The sequence below is a fragment of the Rhynchophorus ferrugineus genome, unplaced genomic scaffold (genome assembly GCF_030347505.1).
Source record: "Rhynchophorus ferrugineus isolate W39M unplaced genomic scaffold, kcgeb_rfMv2 rfM1, whole genome shotgun sequence".
Taxonomy (NCBI): Eukaryota; Metazoa; Arthropoda; class Insecta; order Coleoptera; family Curculionidae; genus Rhynchophorus; species Rhynchophorus ferrugineus.
Genome location: NW_027472580.1, coordinates 71,850,376 through 71,868,488, shown reverse-complemented (window position 1 = coordinate 71,868,488; position 18,113 = coordinate 71,850,376). Strand labels below are relative to the sequence as shown.

The 18,113-nt window shown below is 33.5% G+C and overlaps 2 protein-coding genes across 3 annotated transcripts; one reads left to right on the top strand and one right to left on the bottom strand.

The window, feature by feature from the left end:
• Positions 1-702: 702 nt before the first annotated feature.
• Positions 703-12,410, bottom strand: LOC143199665 (protein HID1). Its single transcript, XM_076409633.1, has 16 exons — positions 12,249-12,410; positions 11,838-12,051; positions 11,631-11,785; positions 11,522-11,575; positions 11,264-11,463; positions 7,544-7,757; positions 7,295-7,492; positions 7,143-7,233; positions 6,853-7,083; positions 3,489-3,694; positions 3,260-3,430; positions 3,044-3,208; positions 2,914-2,988; positions 1,661-1,821; positions 1,422-1,580; positions 703-1,362 (listed from the first exon to the last, which is right to left on the bottom strand). Exons 1-16 carry the CDS (start codon positions 12,312-12,314, stop codon positions 1,299-1,301), a joined length of 2,424 nt encoding a protein of 807 aa, XP_076265748.1. The 5' UTR covers positions 12,315-12,410; the 3' UTR covers positions 703-1,298.
• A 30-nt stretch (positions 12,411-12,440) lies between these two features.
• On the top strand, positions 12,441-16,937 carry LOC143199670 (activating signal cointegrator 1 complex subunit 2). Of its 2 annotated transcripts, none has more exons than XM_076409645.1 (12): positions 12,441-12,815; positions 12,881-12,961; positions 13,020-13,421; positions 13,476-13,682; positions 13,735-13,946; positions 14,013-14,198; positions 14,257-14,403; positions 14,522-14,940; positions 14,991-15,078; positions 16,274-16,433; positions 16,503-16,653; positions 16,720-16,937. In XM_076409645.1, exons 1-12 carry the CDS (start codon positions 12,735-12,737, stop codon positions 16,857-16,859), a joined length of 2,274 nt encoding a protein of 757 aa, XP_076265760.1. In that variant the 5' UTR covers positions 12,441-12,734; the 3' UTR covers positions 16,860-16,937. The 2 variants fall into 2 exon arrangements, 1 of the variants encoding a protein (XP_076265760.1); XR_013006520.1 differs by having other exon boundaries at positions 12,442-12,815; positions 16,278-16,433.
• The last annotated feature ends 1,176 nt before the right edge of the window (positions 16,938-18,113 follow it).

Genomic DNA, 18,113 nt, shown 5'->3' with positions numbered 1-18,113 from the left:
TATTTTAAATACCTACATAATGACATCTCATATCCAAGAAACTGTTTTATGTTTGTGAGAGAAACAAAACCATTTCAAAATATCAGATTTATTATTCAAGTAGAAATAACGTTGATTACATAATTTGCTGATATTTGTCTTGGTTATCAAAATAGCTCTCAAAAGAGCTACAGTATGTCAACACAAAATGTACTCAATAGTTACATGAAAGTTGAGATTGTTAGCACAGAGATATTTGAATAACTTAACTTAACGGTCTTCAACTTTAGCATGCTGTTCCTTATTTGCTGCCAAGAGATCCTTGCACTATTGGTAAATCCATTACATACTTACCAACCACTGTTGATATCAGCAATTTAAAAAATAGCCTGGCATTAATCAATGATCAAAAATAGCAGATATCTTCAAAATGATCTCCGGCGCTGATCTTAACTCGAGCATAATTGCTTCTGGTACTCTGTATCCGTTGAATAATAAAACTCTCTCAGATATTTTATTGAAACCCTCTAAACGAATTTTAAAATAATACATTCAAAGTCAACAGAAATACAATTTGTGTTGGTGGCCACATTTTAAACATGTTTTCTGTTGACTCGATGTTTTTTTGATCAATGCGTCATGCGACTAAACCTTTTATCAAGCTTCACATTATAATGTATTAATTAATAGCAACTATATAAGGGTTATAAAAAAACGAAAATATTTCAATATAGTAATATATATTTTCGATTAAAATGAATAAATAAGTTACATCTATGTACATTTTGGAATATACTTTTGATCTCTAGATCGTTTAAATCGTCCTAATATAGAGAACAAGCATTATAAATGAAAAGGTGCCGCAAAAATTTTCTCAATCCCAATCTCAACTGTAATCTCATTGGAAGAATGGGAAGCATTAAACTGAAACAGTGCGCTTATAATAACAAATTAAGCAAAACGAATTAAACTAGGAACACTGATATTCATTTTGAAACTAATAAATACTATATATATCTATCAGCAAAAACATGGTTTTTGATAGTTTTAAAGAATACTAATATAAGGAATGGATCAAAAATTATTAATGTATTTATTTTTTGTTATTATTCAGTTAGATGAGGTATTTTTTCCTTTGAAAAATTATAAATTAACATAATAAGTTAACAGAAGAATTAGCAACAGAATAATATTTACACTTTAAATGGAATAAGTAAAAATAAATACATCTAGAAAATATTAAACTAATACACAATATAAATGCTTTGATTCATATCGCAAACTAACGCTTATAACAAATATTTTTGTTAAAACGAAAATTATACTCTTTGTATTTCAAAGAGTTTCACATCAGTATCATACCAAATGGGTGGATCCATGTTTCTAAATAGGACATTACTTGTGAGTATAGAATTTATTATTAATAAAGGAAATTTAATTACCTGAGGTAGATCACGCCCCACATATAAGTTCGAAACCATGTGGTGGTTCCAGAGTTAGCCTGGTATTTCCTTATCAAAATCGGGTGTGGAACAGGTAACAAACCAACTAAAGTACCATGTTGAAGAAATTTCAAAATTTCACTTTCGTCTGTTAAACCCCTGTAATAAATATGAATATTATTGACATCAAGTAAATGCCTCATCTCAGGACAAAAATGTTTAAGAGAAATTGTACATACTTATCTATACATATCTTTTCGACTTGAGGAACCAACACTTGTAATAGACGCATTATTGTTTGGAGGGGTAATTTACTTTTCCAGGTATGTACCCATTCACCTGTAGGTACCCAGTGTCCAGACAAATTTTCTGGATTTGTAGAAACTCTTAAACTATTTCTCTGTAATATAACAAATGAAATTACTAATGCAAATTAGGTAAAAAAAGAGATGAAATTGAAATAATACAAAATCAAAATGGAGGCATATAAAATTAGTGAATTTGTTAAAATGTGAAAGACAAACTAAAGGTCAAAATAATATCATAAAACTTAATTAGCTAGGCAGGATTTAGTTAAAACAAGTAAATATTTGTCGACAGGGCAATAATAGAACTGTATTATTTGAATAATGAATTACAAATGGTAATTGTGGTTTGTTTATAACCTAACTGCAATAAGCAGAGCACTCTTTCCGAAAATATTCGCAATACACTGATTGCTATAGTTGATATCTCTCAATTTATTAAAAGGTCTATTGACCAAATTGCGTAGCTCGTACGTGCGTATTAGAATATTTAGATTTTTACTTCAAAAAAATAAAATGGATTTCAGGGAAGCTATGTAAATTCTATAGTTAAATACAAATATTATTTTGAAATACCGCAAAATACCATATTGACCATATTGAAAATGAATTAATTGATTTATCAATGCTATTTATATTCAGATATATCTTCCAGTAACAAATAAGTAGCCTACTTAAGGAACACTACTTTGAAAATCCATACAGCCGAGAAAAAGTTTTTTTCCATAGTTTTATATAGTAGTTTTTTTTTAATTTTATAGCTTTCTGCGGGAAAATATATTGGAAATGCCAGATAAAATAAGAAATTTCATAACAGAACCTTTGGTTTATGAAAAATTGATATATAAATATATTAAAATAAATCTTTAAAAAAACGCATTAGAGTATGTTTCTCATAAAATTTGGGTTGGTGTTTGAAGTGAATATCCTAAAAAAGTTATCTTAACTTTATTTCTTTTTGTCACAACTTATCATTGTCGTGTATGTAATGGTTGAATTAAAGTAACTAATAAGTCTTTCATACTTAAAATATTTATAATAAAAGTGCTTCTTCTTATTTAATAATGGTGGGGTTTTGTAAAAGTAATTTGATGAGTTTGTTGAATAAAAACTTTAAAAGTTTAGACCAAGACCCTGACCAAGATTTTCTAATAAATTCTTAAGATAAACAGATAAGTAACACTAACCGTATTTACAGCTCTGGATAATCCAGAAATGGGTGAACTGTTTTCTGTTGAATCTTCTGCTATCTTTACATCATCCTATAATAAGTAAATAAACATTATACTAGTCGAAGATAATTAATAAAAAACTTGCCTTTTTAACATCACCATTGCCTATGGACACTGCTGTACCTGCTGGGCTGTTTAAGGTAACAGCAGCCATTCCGTTTGTAAGAGGTTGCTCTACTGGCGACGTTACTGGATGGGCAGATTCTCTTTCCGTCATTTGTCCAATCTGAGGCGTGTCTGGTAAAGTGGCCTATAAAATGCTTTAGTTAAAACAATTATATGTAAAATATCCTTGAAATACATTTAATGTTCCCGGTTCAGCTGGTAAAGCAGGTCGTGATCCTTCCATAGTGGCCTCACATATATTTTCACTGCTAACCGAGTCATGTAACTTATTGTGCTTGATCTTCTTATTAATTGACTTCGCAATAGTGCCATAATCACTAGGCAAATTTGCCAAACTATGAAAAACCTACAATTCGAAATTGTGCTATAATTTTGAGAAAAACAAATGTGGTTAGTAATATTACTTGTCTCTTTCTTATTATTGTATAGACCAGATTTGAATTCCCATCAAACTGATACTGAATAATATTGTTAAATATTTCCAATAAGAAAAACACCAGGTGATGATTTTGGGGTGCCGAAAATAAAAACCATGGTGTACTGAATGCTTCAAGTAAATGTAACAATTTGGTACTGGCCACCATAGATAAAGTTTTCAAGTATGGTGATACTGAAACCAAGAAATATTCTTTTAAAATTAAAATAAGATATATATTGAAATATAAAAATATAGTAAAATATTGATAAAAAAATTATCAACACATATAAGGTGGACAATCTATCGTTGAGACATTTAAAGAGTTTGAGGAGTAATAATAAAATAAAAAGTAGCCTATCACAACGGGAATATAAAATTTTAAATATTTGAGTTGTAATAAAATTTAACACCCAAAAAATTCCAATATTTAGTATTACGATTATAGGCTCGAAATATTGATAACGACTCTTAACAACCTGTAGATCCAGTCATCCCACTGTAGTCAAGTGTCTGTTGTATAATATGTTAATTCAATCTGTCATTTTGTACATATTTCGTTCGTTACACCAGCCTAATATAAAAGTCTTCCGAAACAAGCTTCTCAGGCGCATCCTGAACGTTCTATAATTCGTTCAAAGCTCTCAAATTCGCCGATAAAATATTCCATTGTTGCAAAATTAAAGAAACTCTGACAATAAGTTTATCCGGACTTGTTAGGTTTCCACAAGCAGCAGTCAGTTCCTATTCACAGCTAAGACTATGTTGTTTTTGTCGCCAATGCCCGCCAGGTCCTCATGTCTCTTAAAGGTTATTCGGCTAATGGTGCCCGATGTCCTACTAGCAGTGATCAAAGGATCAACTGGGAAGGCTGGTTTTAGCGGGCATGTCCAAAGGCAGTTCCACATAACGCGGTCAAGCTTGCCTGCAGGTGCAATCATTTTTGCATCCTGCGTCAGGTAAAGCTTTCAAAAATATGTTAAATTCTTTGTTAACGCATCGGCTTTCTTTGAGCACTGCTGGCGAGTATGTAACCTAATGTACTAAAATCGAAGTAAAACGAACCTTACTGTTTTTAGACGACAAAGTTCGATTTATCCTTCCCTGAAATAATTTCAATTAAATAGCATCTATCTCTTTTTATTTATACACAGTTTAGGATGTTGAGAAAAATGAAATAAAAAATAGTTCCAAGATAAAAAAAATAGTGTTATCACTTGTGATTGATTGGCACCATAATCTATTTCCGCATCATAGTGAAATGCTGCTGGTTCCTCAATTACAGGAGCATTACGTCTACGGAATCGCTCAATTTAACTGTGTCGTACTCGCGTTTGTTGTTCTTGGGATGCATGAACTCGTTGCCTTCTAAACCTATACAGTTTATTTTCAATCACTCTCAAATGCAATTGTGAGATATGTCGTTATCATTTTCTGTCTCTCGCTGGTTATTAGTGCGGTTAGTACGTCAGTTAGTTCGTTGCACATTTGATTGATTCCAACAAACTAAGTCAGGTCGTCTCCTCCTTAGCATTGTTTAACTTAACAATAAAAGCAAAGAAAGTTTTCACGCGCTAAATTTGTGACTAAATAATAACAAATGCAAAATACATTTACAAAATATGCTTTATCACAAATAATCACTACATATTTCAACCTTCTATTCTTCAAATATTTTTTGGCCGAATATTCATTTTGCCAAAATCGAGAATAAGATCCGAAATTACCGTTGGCACATACAATCCTGTAAAATATCCTATACGACATAGTATTTTCATATTAAGTCATTACCTTTTTTGCTTGATTATCAATCAATTTACCTATCAAAAAATTGCTACATTTATATAATAGTATTCGCCTCAGGAATCACTAAGAGCAAGTTCGACAATTCAACTTTCGGCCCTTGTGGTGTATACGATTTTTTTTATAGCCGGTCGAAAATACGTTATTAATTTAACTTTAAATTTTGATGAGCATATACCCCCGACATCAATAGACTTCTTGAGCAACGTATCTGTATTTATTATCAATCGCGGTTTCTACATCAAAATTTCTTATAACATTCCTCGTCCGTGGATTCATTAGATGATAACGTATTGTTAATTTTTTCTAGATTACTGAATCGATTGGTGACAAAACAACATTGATTATTTTTAAGGCTAGAGGTAGCAACGTTAATGACAGTGGTAAATAATTTGTAAACAACAAACAACTCACAGGGAGTAAATGTTTAACTTTCTTCCCTGTTATTACGGACGAAAGTACGAATTTTCGACCAAGGTATGAAAAAATATATAAATCGTGGTTAAGTATCAAACGGTCAGTGCCGAAAAATTATCTTCTATGTTTTAATACATCCCGTGTTCTAAAAGCAGTTTGATAATAGTGACTGGTAGTTTTAATCAGTATTCAACATTTTACACAAAATAAATTTCCGACGCTCCCATAAATATTTGACAACAAAAATGAAGATCTTTTACGACAGTAACACTTTCTATGAAAAAACAAAATTGTTATTTTTTTATCTTCCTCGTAATTATTCCATATTTCCCCACCATATAAATTTTCCCTGGCCTTCTCAAGTTTTAGTGAGACTGACGAACATCAATTCATTTTTATATATGTATATTTCAAATTAGCTTAAAAGAATGTTTTAATTAAAATCGGGCTCCATTAGTAGCTGGTTTAAACTAATACATAAAGTTAATGAAACCGAAATGCTTAGAGATAAAAAGGGTGAGAAGGCGAAAAGATCGGTGTTGCAGCGTGTTGACCTAAGAACCTCAACTTATAATAGGGTATAAGTGTTTGCCTATATAACTACTAGATTTCGGCTTACGTAAACGTATTTGTAGCCAAACCAAGGTCTTCCGCAAAGATGCACTATAAGTTAATTTATAGGTCCGCTATTAAATGGTTTAAAGTCGTCATATTGGACCAAGTTTGAATAAAATTATACATATACATGTCACACTCAACTAGTTCTATAGGGTATCCAAATAAAGGTCCGCGTTGACAGTCTTGTAGTGGCTATGTTGTTTTGATGGTGTCTATTCAACTTGTTACTTAACATTCAGCCACTGGTACCAAATCATCATAGCAAGTTATATAATTAAGAAACACTTCAAAATTATCAACCTGCATTATTAAAATATGTTCGTTCGGACCCACATTTTGATCGAAAAATCATCTTTACTGGTGAAACGCATTTTTGTATGGGATATATACAAGCAATAATTGCAAAATTTCAATAATAATAATTGCATAATAATAAATAACATTTCAAGAATATTATTATAAATATATTAATAGATGGCCTACCCTTTAGTTAACAAAAAGGTTAGGCTACTTACCATTGACTAGAATCGTTAATAAACAATCAAACAATGGTTGTAATCTTTGGTGACCTGTTGTAATAATTTTATGAAATACAATAACGAGCAAATCTGCGTGAGTTCCCGTAAAGACTGGAATATCCATAGGGACTGTGGCAGTGTAAGGTTTATTTAACCTTACGCCAAGATTACGCTCGCCTGATAGTAATAACAGAATAAACACTCCAATGTGCATTAAACCAACACGAGCTGAAATACAAACACAGATTAAACGTCCCATTCGATCAAATATAATATTAAATACTTACACTGGTCCGCGCGAGAATCATTTAAGTGATACAGAATAGGAACTAGCACTTCTAACACATCACTACTTTTTAAAACAAAATACAGAAATTTCTACAAAAAAGATATTAAGTGAAATTAACACCCAGGATACCTGTATCTTTCTAACACTTACCTTGTTGTAATCGCACATTTTCCAAAAAAATACTAATAATTCTTGATGAAAATGCACCTTCTTTGTGGAATTTGGTAAATAAGTTTGCATTAATGGATTGTTCAACAATCGCGTTACCCCACTTAAAATAAACTGAAAATCTTCATCTCTATGGATTCGAGACAAATAATTAATAAATAAATTGTCCGGTATGGAAACCTATAATATACATCTTATATTAAAAAATCTAAATAAAAAAACACGACGTACATCTTCAGATTCAGCAGGTGTTGATGAACTGGTATCGTGATCTAAAGTAACAATCAGTATCTGAAGAGCGGCTTCAACAAGTGGTTCCAACGAATCATTAAATAATAAATGATTGTAAGGGACACCTAATCCTACAGGGTCATATGCACAAACTGTATTTAGCAGAGATGTAAACATCGGTAGAGCATGTCGATTTTCCGCTGATGTTAGATGCCTAAAAAGTCATATTAAATTTAATAATGAAATGTTCTTCAAAGCAAAGTCATATAAATTTTAAACCCTAAATAATAGTATGTGTGCCATTTAACTGATAATATTTTGCCAATTTTCCGATTAAACCATACTTCGGTCACTGTAAAACTTTTGAAATTTCTGGCTGAAAAACTGAATAAAGTGATTTTCGGAAGCCTCTTTTTAATGTTCGGTCGTGTCTAGTCCGCCGAACCTTTCTGCGCTTCCGACAAATACAAACTTTCTCTGAGACGGCCAATCCGTTATTACGCTTCCGACAGCGCCTCCGAAATTTTAAAAAGCGTCTGTAAGCGCCGAAAGAGCAGTTTACTGACTACTATTCCAGCTTTTCTAAGATCAATAGATCATCTTCCGACGACAGCCGAAATGAAAATATTCGCCCAAGCACAGACATGCGCCCTGAATAAACAGACGAAAATGCTGGAAAAGAGCGAAAAGGCGTCCGAAGACCTGAAAGCAGAAATCAAAATCCTCACAGCCACCGTAACAGAATTAATGAAATGTCAAAAAGAAACCATGGGAAGGAAGGCTGCCGCTGCCACAGAAACCCAGACCCAGAACGGTCGAACGAAACTGAAGACCCAGATGATGGTTTCACCTTTTTGGGAAAAAGGAAGAGAGGATCCATCACACCACTTCAGGAAAGCCAGCTGCCGAAGACCTCCAACAAGGCGAAACAAGCAACTGCTTCCAAACCAAAACCATGCCGGCCATTCAAGCCACCTAATCAAGAGCCAAGGCTAACGTACAGCTCTCGATAACTAAATTCGCCACCAGGCTAGAGCAAACCAAGCCGATTACCAGAACAGCCCTACAACTACCGCCGAAACAAATCACCACCAGACCAAATCAGCCTAAGCAGGTAAGTAGCCAGGCTAACCACAGCAAAAACAGTGCCAACCACTTCGGCGACCGTTTCTCAAACTCGCTCATAACAAAAAATCCCACCTGTAGTGCTCCGTGACAAGAAAAGTATCATGAATCTCATTTATTCGTCCTCACAAGCGACGATTACCAAAAACTCACTACCCCGTTCGAGGAAAATTATCCTTACTATTCCTTCTGTCATCTGGAGGAGAGAGCATTCCGCGCGATTATAAGAAACGTCCCAGAATCAGTCTCCATTGGAAAATGGAAATTAAATCCAGGAAACCTTCCTGAAATCCTCGCATTGTCTCTCTTTCGAACACTTCTTTGTCTACAGAAACGATAGAACCCCGGGTCGAGGCGGTGAAACCGCAATTCTCGCCAAAAAAGAGTCAAACAGAAGCTCCTACCTCGTTATTAGCAAACAATTTCGAAACAACCTCCATGAAATCCAATACTCAAGAACGTCCCTTCGTAATTACATCCCTGTAGAGGAAATCTTCTGCATTCAACTATACAGAATACCAATCACTCGCCGAAGGAAAATTTCCAAGAATAATAAGTGGCGACTTCAACGCCCACCACTCCACCTGGGGGTGCTCCAGAGCAAACCCCGCAGGCAACACCATCGTAGCTCTAAGTGCAGGCCTAGGCTATGGTCTTGCCTTGCCAGATGAACCCACGCATCACCCCAACTCAGCTACTCAAGGCGCAGCAAGAGTCCTCGATTTCTTTATTTTTCAAGGCGTGCTCACGAATCTGCTACAGTCGAAATTTCATCACAACCCCAACCGTGGGGAAGCAACTTTCTCCCTTTTATTAAACGTGAAATTCGCATCAAGAATGGTATATTCAGATTAGCTAAATTGACCCTCGATACTGCAGAAAAAGGAAGGCGAACAGAGCATGCAAGAGATTAAGGGAGGCCGTCTCGACCTGGCCAGCGATGAAATAGAACTCATTTCTTGCTGGCCAAAAACTGGACGGTCCCCCCTCATTCTGGAGTGTCTCTAGATGTGGGGAAGACGTACAATGTCATCCCCCTGCAGTCAGCGGTTACAGGAAATTTCTCAGTTATTGACCAAGAAAAGGTCGAGCTCTTCGCATAGACCTACAATACCCTGATGAAATGTCTTCCTCTCGCAGAAAACACCAATCCTAAAGACAACGACATTGTCATCAACGAATCCAATTCCCTCAAAAGACCAGTTATCCCAGCCTTTCTTTTCAACCATCTGGTATCTCCAAAGTTTCTACAGTCTATGATCGGCAAACTTCAAACCAAAAAATCTCTGGGTTTCGACGGAATATCGATTACCCCAATAAAAAACTCCCATATAAGCAGCTCGCGGAACTGGCAAACATAATTAACTCCATCATGATCCAAGAAAGGAGCAAAATCATCTCCATTTGACTACAGGCACTTTAGCCTTCTCAGTGCCATTTCGAAGCTTGCCGAGAGGGCAATATTCTACTCAGCTCTGAACTCTTTCATAAAGGAAAACAACACCATTACTGACGAACAATTCGGCTTTCGCATTCACCATTTATGCGTCCATCAGGCCACCCGTCTGGCCGCACACATCCACCACGCTCATGACCAACGTAAAAAGCTTGGAGCAGTCCTCCTGGACCCAAGCTTTCGGCAAGGTCTGGTCTGGTGTCACGATGGTTTGATCGCAAAATGCGTACGGTTAGGTCTCCCAGAAGACCTAACCGCTCTCATCCCATCTATATCGGACATATCTTTCCAGGTCAAGATCAGGAAAACACTTCAATCGAAAACAAATCGACGCTGGCGTACCTCAAGGTCCCCCGCTGGTCCCAGCCTTATTTAACCTATCTATTTCAGATCTGCCGAGAAAAGAGCACATTGACGTCACGTTTGACGCTGACGACACTGCTTTCTTCACGGCCTCCAGGCTCGAGGTTACCATTCAAGAACGTTTACAGCTCGATAATACGGTCAAGTGGTTCACATTCTGGAGATTGCAAATCAACACCCTGAAAACCCAGGCCGTCATTTTCCATAAAAATCGTTACGCACTGCGCGATTCTCTCTTTACAAGATGTTAATTCGATCCGTGCTCCTCTACGAATCTAATGTCTACTTCAAGTTTGTTACACCAGGTGAAACGGCTTTAAGTTTTCCAAAATAAGCTCCTCAGGGGATACTGAGATACTTCTCCAGACTGAAACGACCTCATCGATGGCTGCAATTTGCCCCCATGCGACAGCATCCAGTCGTGCGTTAACTCAAGTTCGCGAATCTATAGTTAGTTTCACTATCTGTTTTTTCGCCGGGTCCTCGTGCCCAATGAGGTTCAAATCCGTTTTATGGCTGATGTTTAGTTCTGTAACGATGTCGGGAGATGAAATATTTCGATCGGCCTTGATATTTTAAACAAATTCATTAGCCTTTTCAACAATTGCATGTCTATATTTAAACTGATATAAACAAATACTAATTATAATAACATGCAATGAAATATGTTTTAAAACATGAATATGAAAATGTTTGTTGGTACATTATATATTTGTTTTCATTATACCATTCGCAGCTACTTATGTTTGCTTTTAATTTTTGTCAATAATACTTACATAATCCACTTGTTAGGATTATGAGCAATATCTGCAGGTGGTCTATACATTGTTTCACTAAAACATGTCAGCAACAGTTTCAACAGTTCAGTGCGATTGGAGTCATAATTTGGATTTCTCGGTGGCGACTGTGCAAAACCAACACCTGATTCCCAAATATATTCACAGCTATCAATTAAAGATAAATCCTCAGCTTTGTCCTATGTAACAAACAAATTATCAAATTTAATGCAATTATATGACAATTTATTGATTTACCGGACCACTTCTTCGTCCCACGGCAACAGTAAAATCTGGACAGAATAATAAATCCTAAAATATGTATGAAATAGAAATATTATGTAAAATTTTAAGGTGAATAACTTACACATATTGCACTAAGAAGCGATTGAGCTAGTGGTACTGATTCTTGTTCATCTTCCTCATTTTTACTTGGTAGAGAAGACCAGAAAAAACCTTTCCATTCTGCATCTTCAAAAATATATGGCAAGATTCTTGTCAACAAACGTGTACAATTTAAAACTAGAAAAAAATTAATCAGCTCATTAATGAAAAGGCATTTTACTAACAATACCAGTCTGTTGCTCTCTATGTGTCCTGCAACTATTATCAACAGCTTTGACCAATTTTTCAACTGCTTTATAGCACAATGTCGCCAAATTCGTGGGAGCATCTTCTCTTAATTGTCTTATTTCTGTAGCTGGTATAAGTGTAAAAATATCTTGCACATTTGACACATTTTCTGACCAAAATTGCTCCCAAAAAGTATCATCATTAGCATTAATAGGCTAAAAATAGTATATTTTTTTAATGATAAATTAATCTCTATACTAATTTACTCATTTAGTTGATGTATATTTATTGTATGATAGTAAAATATACTATATATTGATATAAGAGATTAAATTAAGGGCATATGTTTAGTCGTTTTTTATATATAAATTAAGAAATGACTCGTAGATTTATTATCACATTAAAAATGTACCTCAGACTTAGAAGTTAATTGTACAACAGCTTTCCGGAAATTTAATTTAGTATCCACATTTCCCATGTTTTTTGTATTTTAAAGGTAAATCCTGAATTGTTGATGTTGTCACAAAGTAGAGATCGAATGTCAAATTTATTGACATATTTATCTTCCAATAGACAATAGTCGTAATTTCAATTTTACTATCAGTAGTACCAACATTATATATTTAAAGATGGATAATTTTCTTTACCTAGTGTATGAAACTATAATAATAATACAATAATAAGCATTCAAATTTTACATTATATTTTATATATGATTTTTTAGATACAGAGCTTTTATTTTTCTCAAACCTGTTAACAATGTCAATTGACGTTTAACATTATTTAAGTTAATGTGAGATATAGGTTATGTTATTTCTTCTGTATTGCTTAGCTGGGGGAATTACTTATTAAACGAATTTCCCATTAAAATTAAAAGAAATAAATATTTTAAATTATCATGAATTTAGAAGATCAAATTTTAAGGCTTAATGAAAACGAAAAAATGAATATAAATTATACATTCATCCAAGTGTTTAAGGTAACATTTTAGAAGTATTTTTAAATCATTAATATTTAATATACTATATTAATGTTTATTTAAAGAATCCGAATAAGCTACCGATTACACAGATCCATTTGGAAAAGCATTCAAAAGAATTAAAAAAAAATTTACCTAAAGATATAGTAAGGCAACTAATTAAATTTTGTTCTATTTAACATACCATATTGTGCAATTTTGCAGAATCTTGAAGATCTTTCTGACAGTGAAATAGAAAATACATATTTTGAAAAAAAATGTGAAGTTATTCCAGCATTAGATAAAAAATGGCTACCAAGAACTTATTTTTATATATATCAACCATATTCCTTAATTAGTGATTTAGAGGCTAATAATAATGTTGAAACCAATAATATGTTATTTCTCCAGTGTCTTGATTTTCTTTTGGAGTGCAGTTATCATCAATTTTGGTGTACCATTCTTTTCGAACCGTCAGCACCAATTTCTTTAAGAAGTTTCGTATTAAATACAATATCTCCTTTCCAGATTAAATATTTAGATGATAAATATAGCAAAACTTATAAAGCAATTTATGAAAAATTTCATCTACTATATGAAAGACTGTTATTATTTAAACAAAATGAGGTATTAATTATGTCTTAATATTATTTTTAAACATTTATGAATTTTGTATTTTAGATAGAATATATGCCCGAATCTTTTGGTGTATCCAAATTAATAGAAAAAAAATTATTAAATTTACCAATTGTGATAACCTTAGGATTGTTATATAAAGATGTACATTTAGAATTTATTAATAGAGTATCAAGCATATACTTTGAAAATTCATTACATTTAGATTTTATCATCAAAGAAGTGGAAACAACAGTTGATCAAAACTTCATTGTAAGTTACAAAATAGGTACAGAATTGAGTCTCATCTGTCTGTTTTAAACAGGTTTTAGAAATGCTTCATGGCTATTTGTTGGGTGATCAAAACTTTAATGTTACTATTCCAGTTTCAATAGAGAAACGACCTTTAATTTTTAGTTTAAGCTGGATTTATAGTCTAGTTAACTACATCCTAAATACAGTAGCAACTTTGAACATTTTATTTCAGATTTACAAACCTGCTATTGAAATGACTTTAAACAAAGATTACCCGTTTAAGTAAGCTATTTTTCCCTTTTTTTAATCTTTTAACATAATAAAAACTAATTTTAAACTATGTTTTAGATTACCTTATATTTATGTCAATGTGTACAAGGAATTATATGAAATATTAGAAGATAGAGATGAAATATCACAAGAGGCTGAATTGTATAAAAAAGTATTAAAAGAAATGAGTTTAGGTAGAAGTGAACTTATAGACTTATATCATGTTTTTATATCTGAGTGTGTAGATAAAACTTTAGGAAACATGTAAGTCATTGAAATATAATAAATCAAAAATTGAAGTAAAATAATTCTGGATTTGAAGGGGAGATACTGTGACACAGCAAGCAATTGCTGAAGTATATTTAAAACTTATGACTACTGCTTTGGAAGAAGATTATTTTATTTGTGATTATAATGCTATTTATAATGTTGCGAATCAGAATGAAATGTTCCAGAGCTGTTGTGATGTGTATCCTTTTTTAAATTTAAACATTTAAATGAATGCACTATAAAATAAAAAAGATTATAATTATTTATCACCCAAGTTGCACATTATAGATAATGTTTAAACCTTAATAATTAAAAAGCGATTCAACAAGAACAGATTTTATAGTGTCTTGTATAAATAAATTACCACGCAAGAAAAAATTAGAAGAATATATAAAATTAGGCAAAAACAAGATTAATAGTGACTTAAAAGAAAATGTGCAAACCACACCAAATTCAACTGATGCAGTTTTAAATGATCTGTCAGGTCCCTCAGGCACACAAAACATCATAAATGAAAATGATGTAGAGGATAGAATTAGATGTATCCTTGAGATGTTTCCTCATTTGGGCGACGGTTTTGCGTTAAAATGTCTGGAGTCATATAACTTCAATAGCACAGATGTTATAAATGCAATTCTCGAAAATAATTTACCACCTCATATATTAGAGATACCATTTGATCAAATTCGGGTACCACCAGAACCTGAGCCAGAAAAACCAATTTTAGCTTATAAAGGTATGAAAGACATAAGTTTTATATGATTTTATTGATTTGATTAATTTTAGGAAAAAAACCGGAATATAAAGACGCCCTCACATTACTCGACGACAAGAATGATAAGAAAGAAATTAAAAAATTGGTGTTAGAAGGAGTGTAAGTTACTATTATAGTCTTAAATGAGAAACGTTGAATAGATTTGAATGATTTTATAAGGATATGACTGGCTTGAAGATTATCATTCACTTATCGTTATTCCTTATTATTAATTATTTTAGCTAGTGGACATTATTATATGCTTATTATAGCAAGTTTTAGTTAACAGAGTCTAGATTGTAATTCGACGTCTATCCGTTCCATAAATATGATTGAAGTCTACGATTTAAAATTTTCTTTGTTTTTCTGAGTTTAGTTGCTTCATTAAATCCGGAGAGTTATTGTAGTTGAACATTGCTTCTTAATTGGAAAAACGATTTAAGAGAAAGAATCTAATTTTTTGATTTAACATTTTAATTCAAAAGCGTCTCCATTCCAAAATATTGAGCAAATGGATTACTCATTGAATGTTTACTTCTAAAAATTATGAAATTCTTTGTCCGAAGCACACACAGCGTTTTTCTCCGCTGACATCAGTTATTATTCTGGATACAACTAGAGAAGGCGCCGCTATCTAGTATCCGCTTTTTTTTATATATATTTTCTCTCCATTCCATTTTACCAAATCACAAACATAAATTTACGACCATGCCCCAGCAGGATTCAAAGCTGCGATTATCGCAACGGTAGGTGGACCGTTCTCTCGCCTTTACCACTGCGTCAACCAAGCCAGTTTTTTTATATTTTAAAGTATTCATTTTACCAACGAGGGTTTATCTGGACTGGACCTACAGTTTAACGTGGGCTCCGAACCACAGCCCTCGGCATTATGCCTTCCGATTTTGCACTCTTACGGACCGTCTTGTCGCCTTTACCACTGCGCCAACCAAGCCGGTGCTAGTATTTCTGTTCCTTAGTATTTTTGTTCTTGCATATTTTCTCCGATTCTGAATAATAAGCTACTTCACAAGCTGTTTCTTTCTGTTTCCAGCCTTTGTAATCCAAAATATTATAATATTAAGTTTAGAAAAGGTGCCTCAAGGGAAAATTTATATCTACTGAATTTATTTAAAGTAGTGTATATCGAAAAAATGTTTAATAATAAATAAGATCCACACTTTAGGAATTATTTTGTATTAACGATATCACATTTAGTAATTTAGCGAAATACGTTATATACAAACTGGATTTAGAATTAGTTCTATTAATCTTTAGCTACCATTAATATATCATAATATTTAGCCTGTTTTTACAGACAGTGTGGTTATGATTATATGTACGATGATGAATATGACGATCGATTCGATGATGATGTCGCCATCCAGCTTCCAGACAATCGCTTAACTGAAGAATTACCAGTTAAAAATCCTAATAGACGAAATATAGAATTAGAAGAGGACAGCTCGTCCTCAGAGGTATATTTGTATTTCTATATTATTTGCTGTTGTTAATGAAATTAATTGCATTTAAATTGTTTGTCGAAGGAGGAAGATGACAAAGCAGGTTCCTCAAGGAATACATTGAATTTTTGCGAAGATCCTGCTGTTATCCGAGAAAGACGAGAAGCTAGATTTAGAGCGAAGCAAGGCGCTCGAGCTCCTCCTAAAGCTAATAACTCCAAAAGTGATGTGGTTGGTAAGTGTCATAGTAAACTTTTGAAAACGTTCTAAGTTTACTATAATGTCGTGCGCAATTTCATAGGTAAACCTAAAGGCCAAGGCCAAGATAAAAGTGTTGTTATCAATAGACAGAGAAAAAATGCGAACAAATCGAGTCAAGCGAACCACAATAGGAAAAGCGGTGCCCAATTTAAAAGAAATAGAGGCATGTTGCCATCATAGCACAAGTTATTTATTCATGGCAATATGTTAATATATTAACTTTTGTTACCAAAAAATAAAATACATTTTGTTATCAAAGTTATTTTTATTTATTTAACGTTATTCGCTGTATATTTTCTACTACATACTTAGTTTGACACTTCACAGCTCATTACAGCTAATATGTTATTAAGCCGAGTGTATTTTTGCGTAAATGATTTTATCTACCAGTAACAATAATCAGTATTCGATAGCTTAAATCCAAGCTACAATATAATACATTTCATATATAGATATTTTTGAATTAGTAATCCACAAAATGATGAACTGAATGAAATAGCAGACACTCTAAAGATATCAACTGAACGTGTACATCATATCATTCACGAATATTTGGGTATGAGAAAGCTCTATGCAAAGTGGGTGCCGCGCACTCACTTTTGACCAAAAACGACTAGTTGATGATTCAGAACAGCGTTTGAAGATGATCAAGCGTAATAAACCCGAGTTTTAGCGTTTATATGTGACAATGGATGAAACATGGCTCCATCATTTCACTCCGAAGTTCAATCGAGAGTCATCCGAGTGGACTGCATACTCCAAAGTGTGGGAAAACGTAACAGTCGGTTGAGAAGGTTATGGCGTCTGTATATTGGGATGCGCATGGAATAATTTTCATCGACTACCTTGAAAAAGGAAGGACCATCAACTATTACATAGCGTTATTGGACCGTTTGAAGAACGAAATCGCCGGAAAACGGCTGCATTGGGAGAAAAAGAAAGTGCTGCTTCACCAGAACAATGCACCGTGCCACAAGTTAGTGAAAACGATGGCAAAAATCCATGAATTGGGCGTCGAATTGCTTCCTCATACACCGCAATCTCCAGATCTGGCCCCAAGCGACTATTTCCTGTTCTCAGATCTCAAAAGAATGGGAAGAAATTTTCGTCGAATGAAGAGGTGATCGCCGAAACTGATGCCTATTCTGAAGCAAAGGACAAATCGTACTACAAAAATGGCATCGAGAAGTTGGAGGATCGCTATAATCAGTGTATCACCCTTGAAGGGAATTATGTTGAAAAAAAAATGTGTTTTACTATGATAGGCCGGAGACTTTTTAACTGACCTGTTTATTGGATTATACGATTTCAAATCGCGCATAAATTACTATTACCCAATACGTTTTTTACTATTTATTAATTTATAATCCGATACTATGAAAATAATTTTTCACGTTTAACTGCCAGTATTTATTACCATGTTATTAAGGAAAA

Coding starts and splice junctions, on each gene's coding strand:
- LOC143199665 (XM_076409633.1), bottom strand. CDS start 12,314: ATGGGAAATGTGGATACTAAATTAAATTTCCGGAAAGCTGTTGTACAA. Junction 7,758..11,263: donor AATCCTAACAAGTGGATTAT/GTAAGTATTATT, acceptor ATGACTTTTTAG/GCATCTAACATCAGCGGAAA. Junction 7,084..7,142: donor TGATTCTCGCGCGGACCAGT/GTAAGTATTTAA, acceptor TTTGTATTTCAG/CTCGTGTTGGTTTAATGCAC.
- LOC143199670 (XM_076409645.1), top strand. CDS start 12,735: ATGAATTTAGAAGATCAAATTTTAAGGCTTAATGAAAACGAAAAAATG. Junction 12,962..13,019: donor AAAATTTACCTAAAGATATA/GTAAGGCAACTA, acceptor GCAATTTTGCAG/AATCTTGAAGATCTTTCTGA. Junction 14,404..14,521: donor TTCCAGAGCTGTTGTGATGT/GTATCCTTTTTT, acceptor ATAATTAAAAAG/CGATTCAACAAGAACAGATT.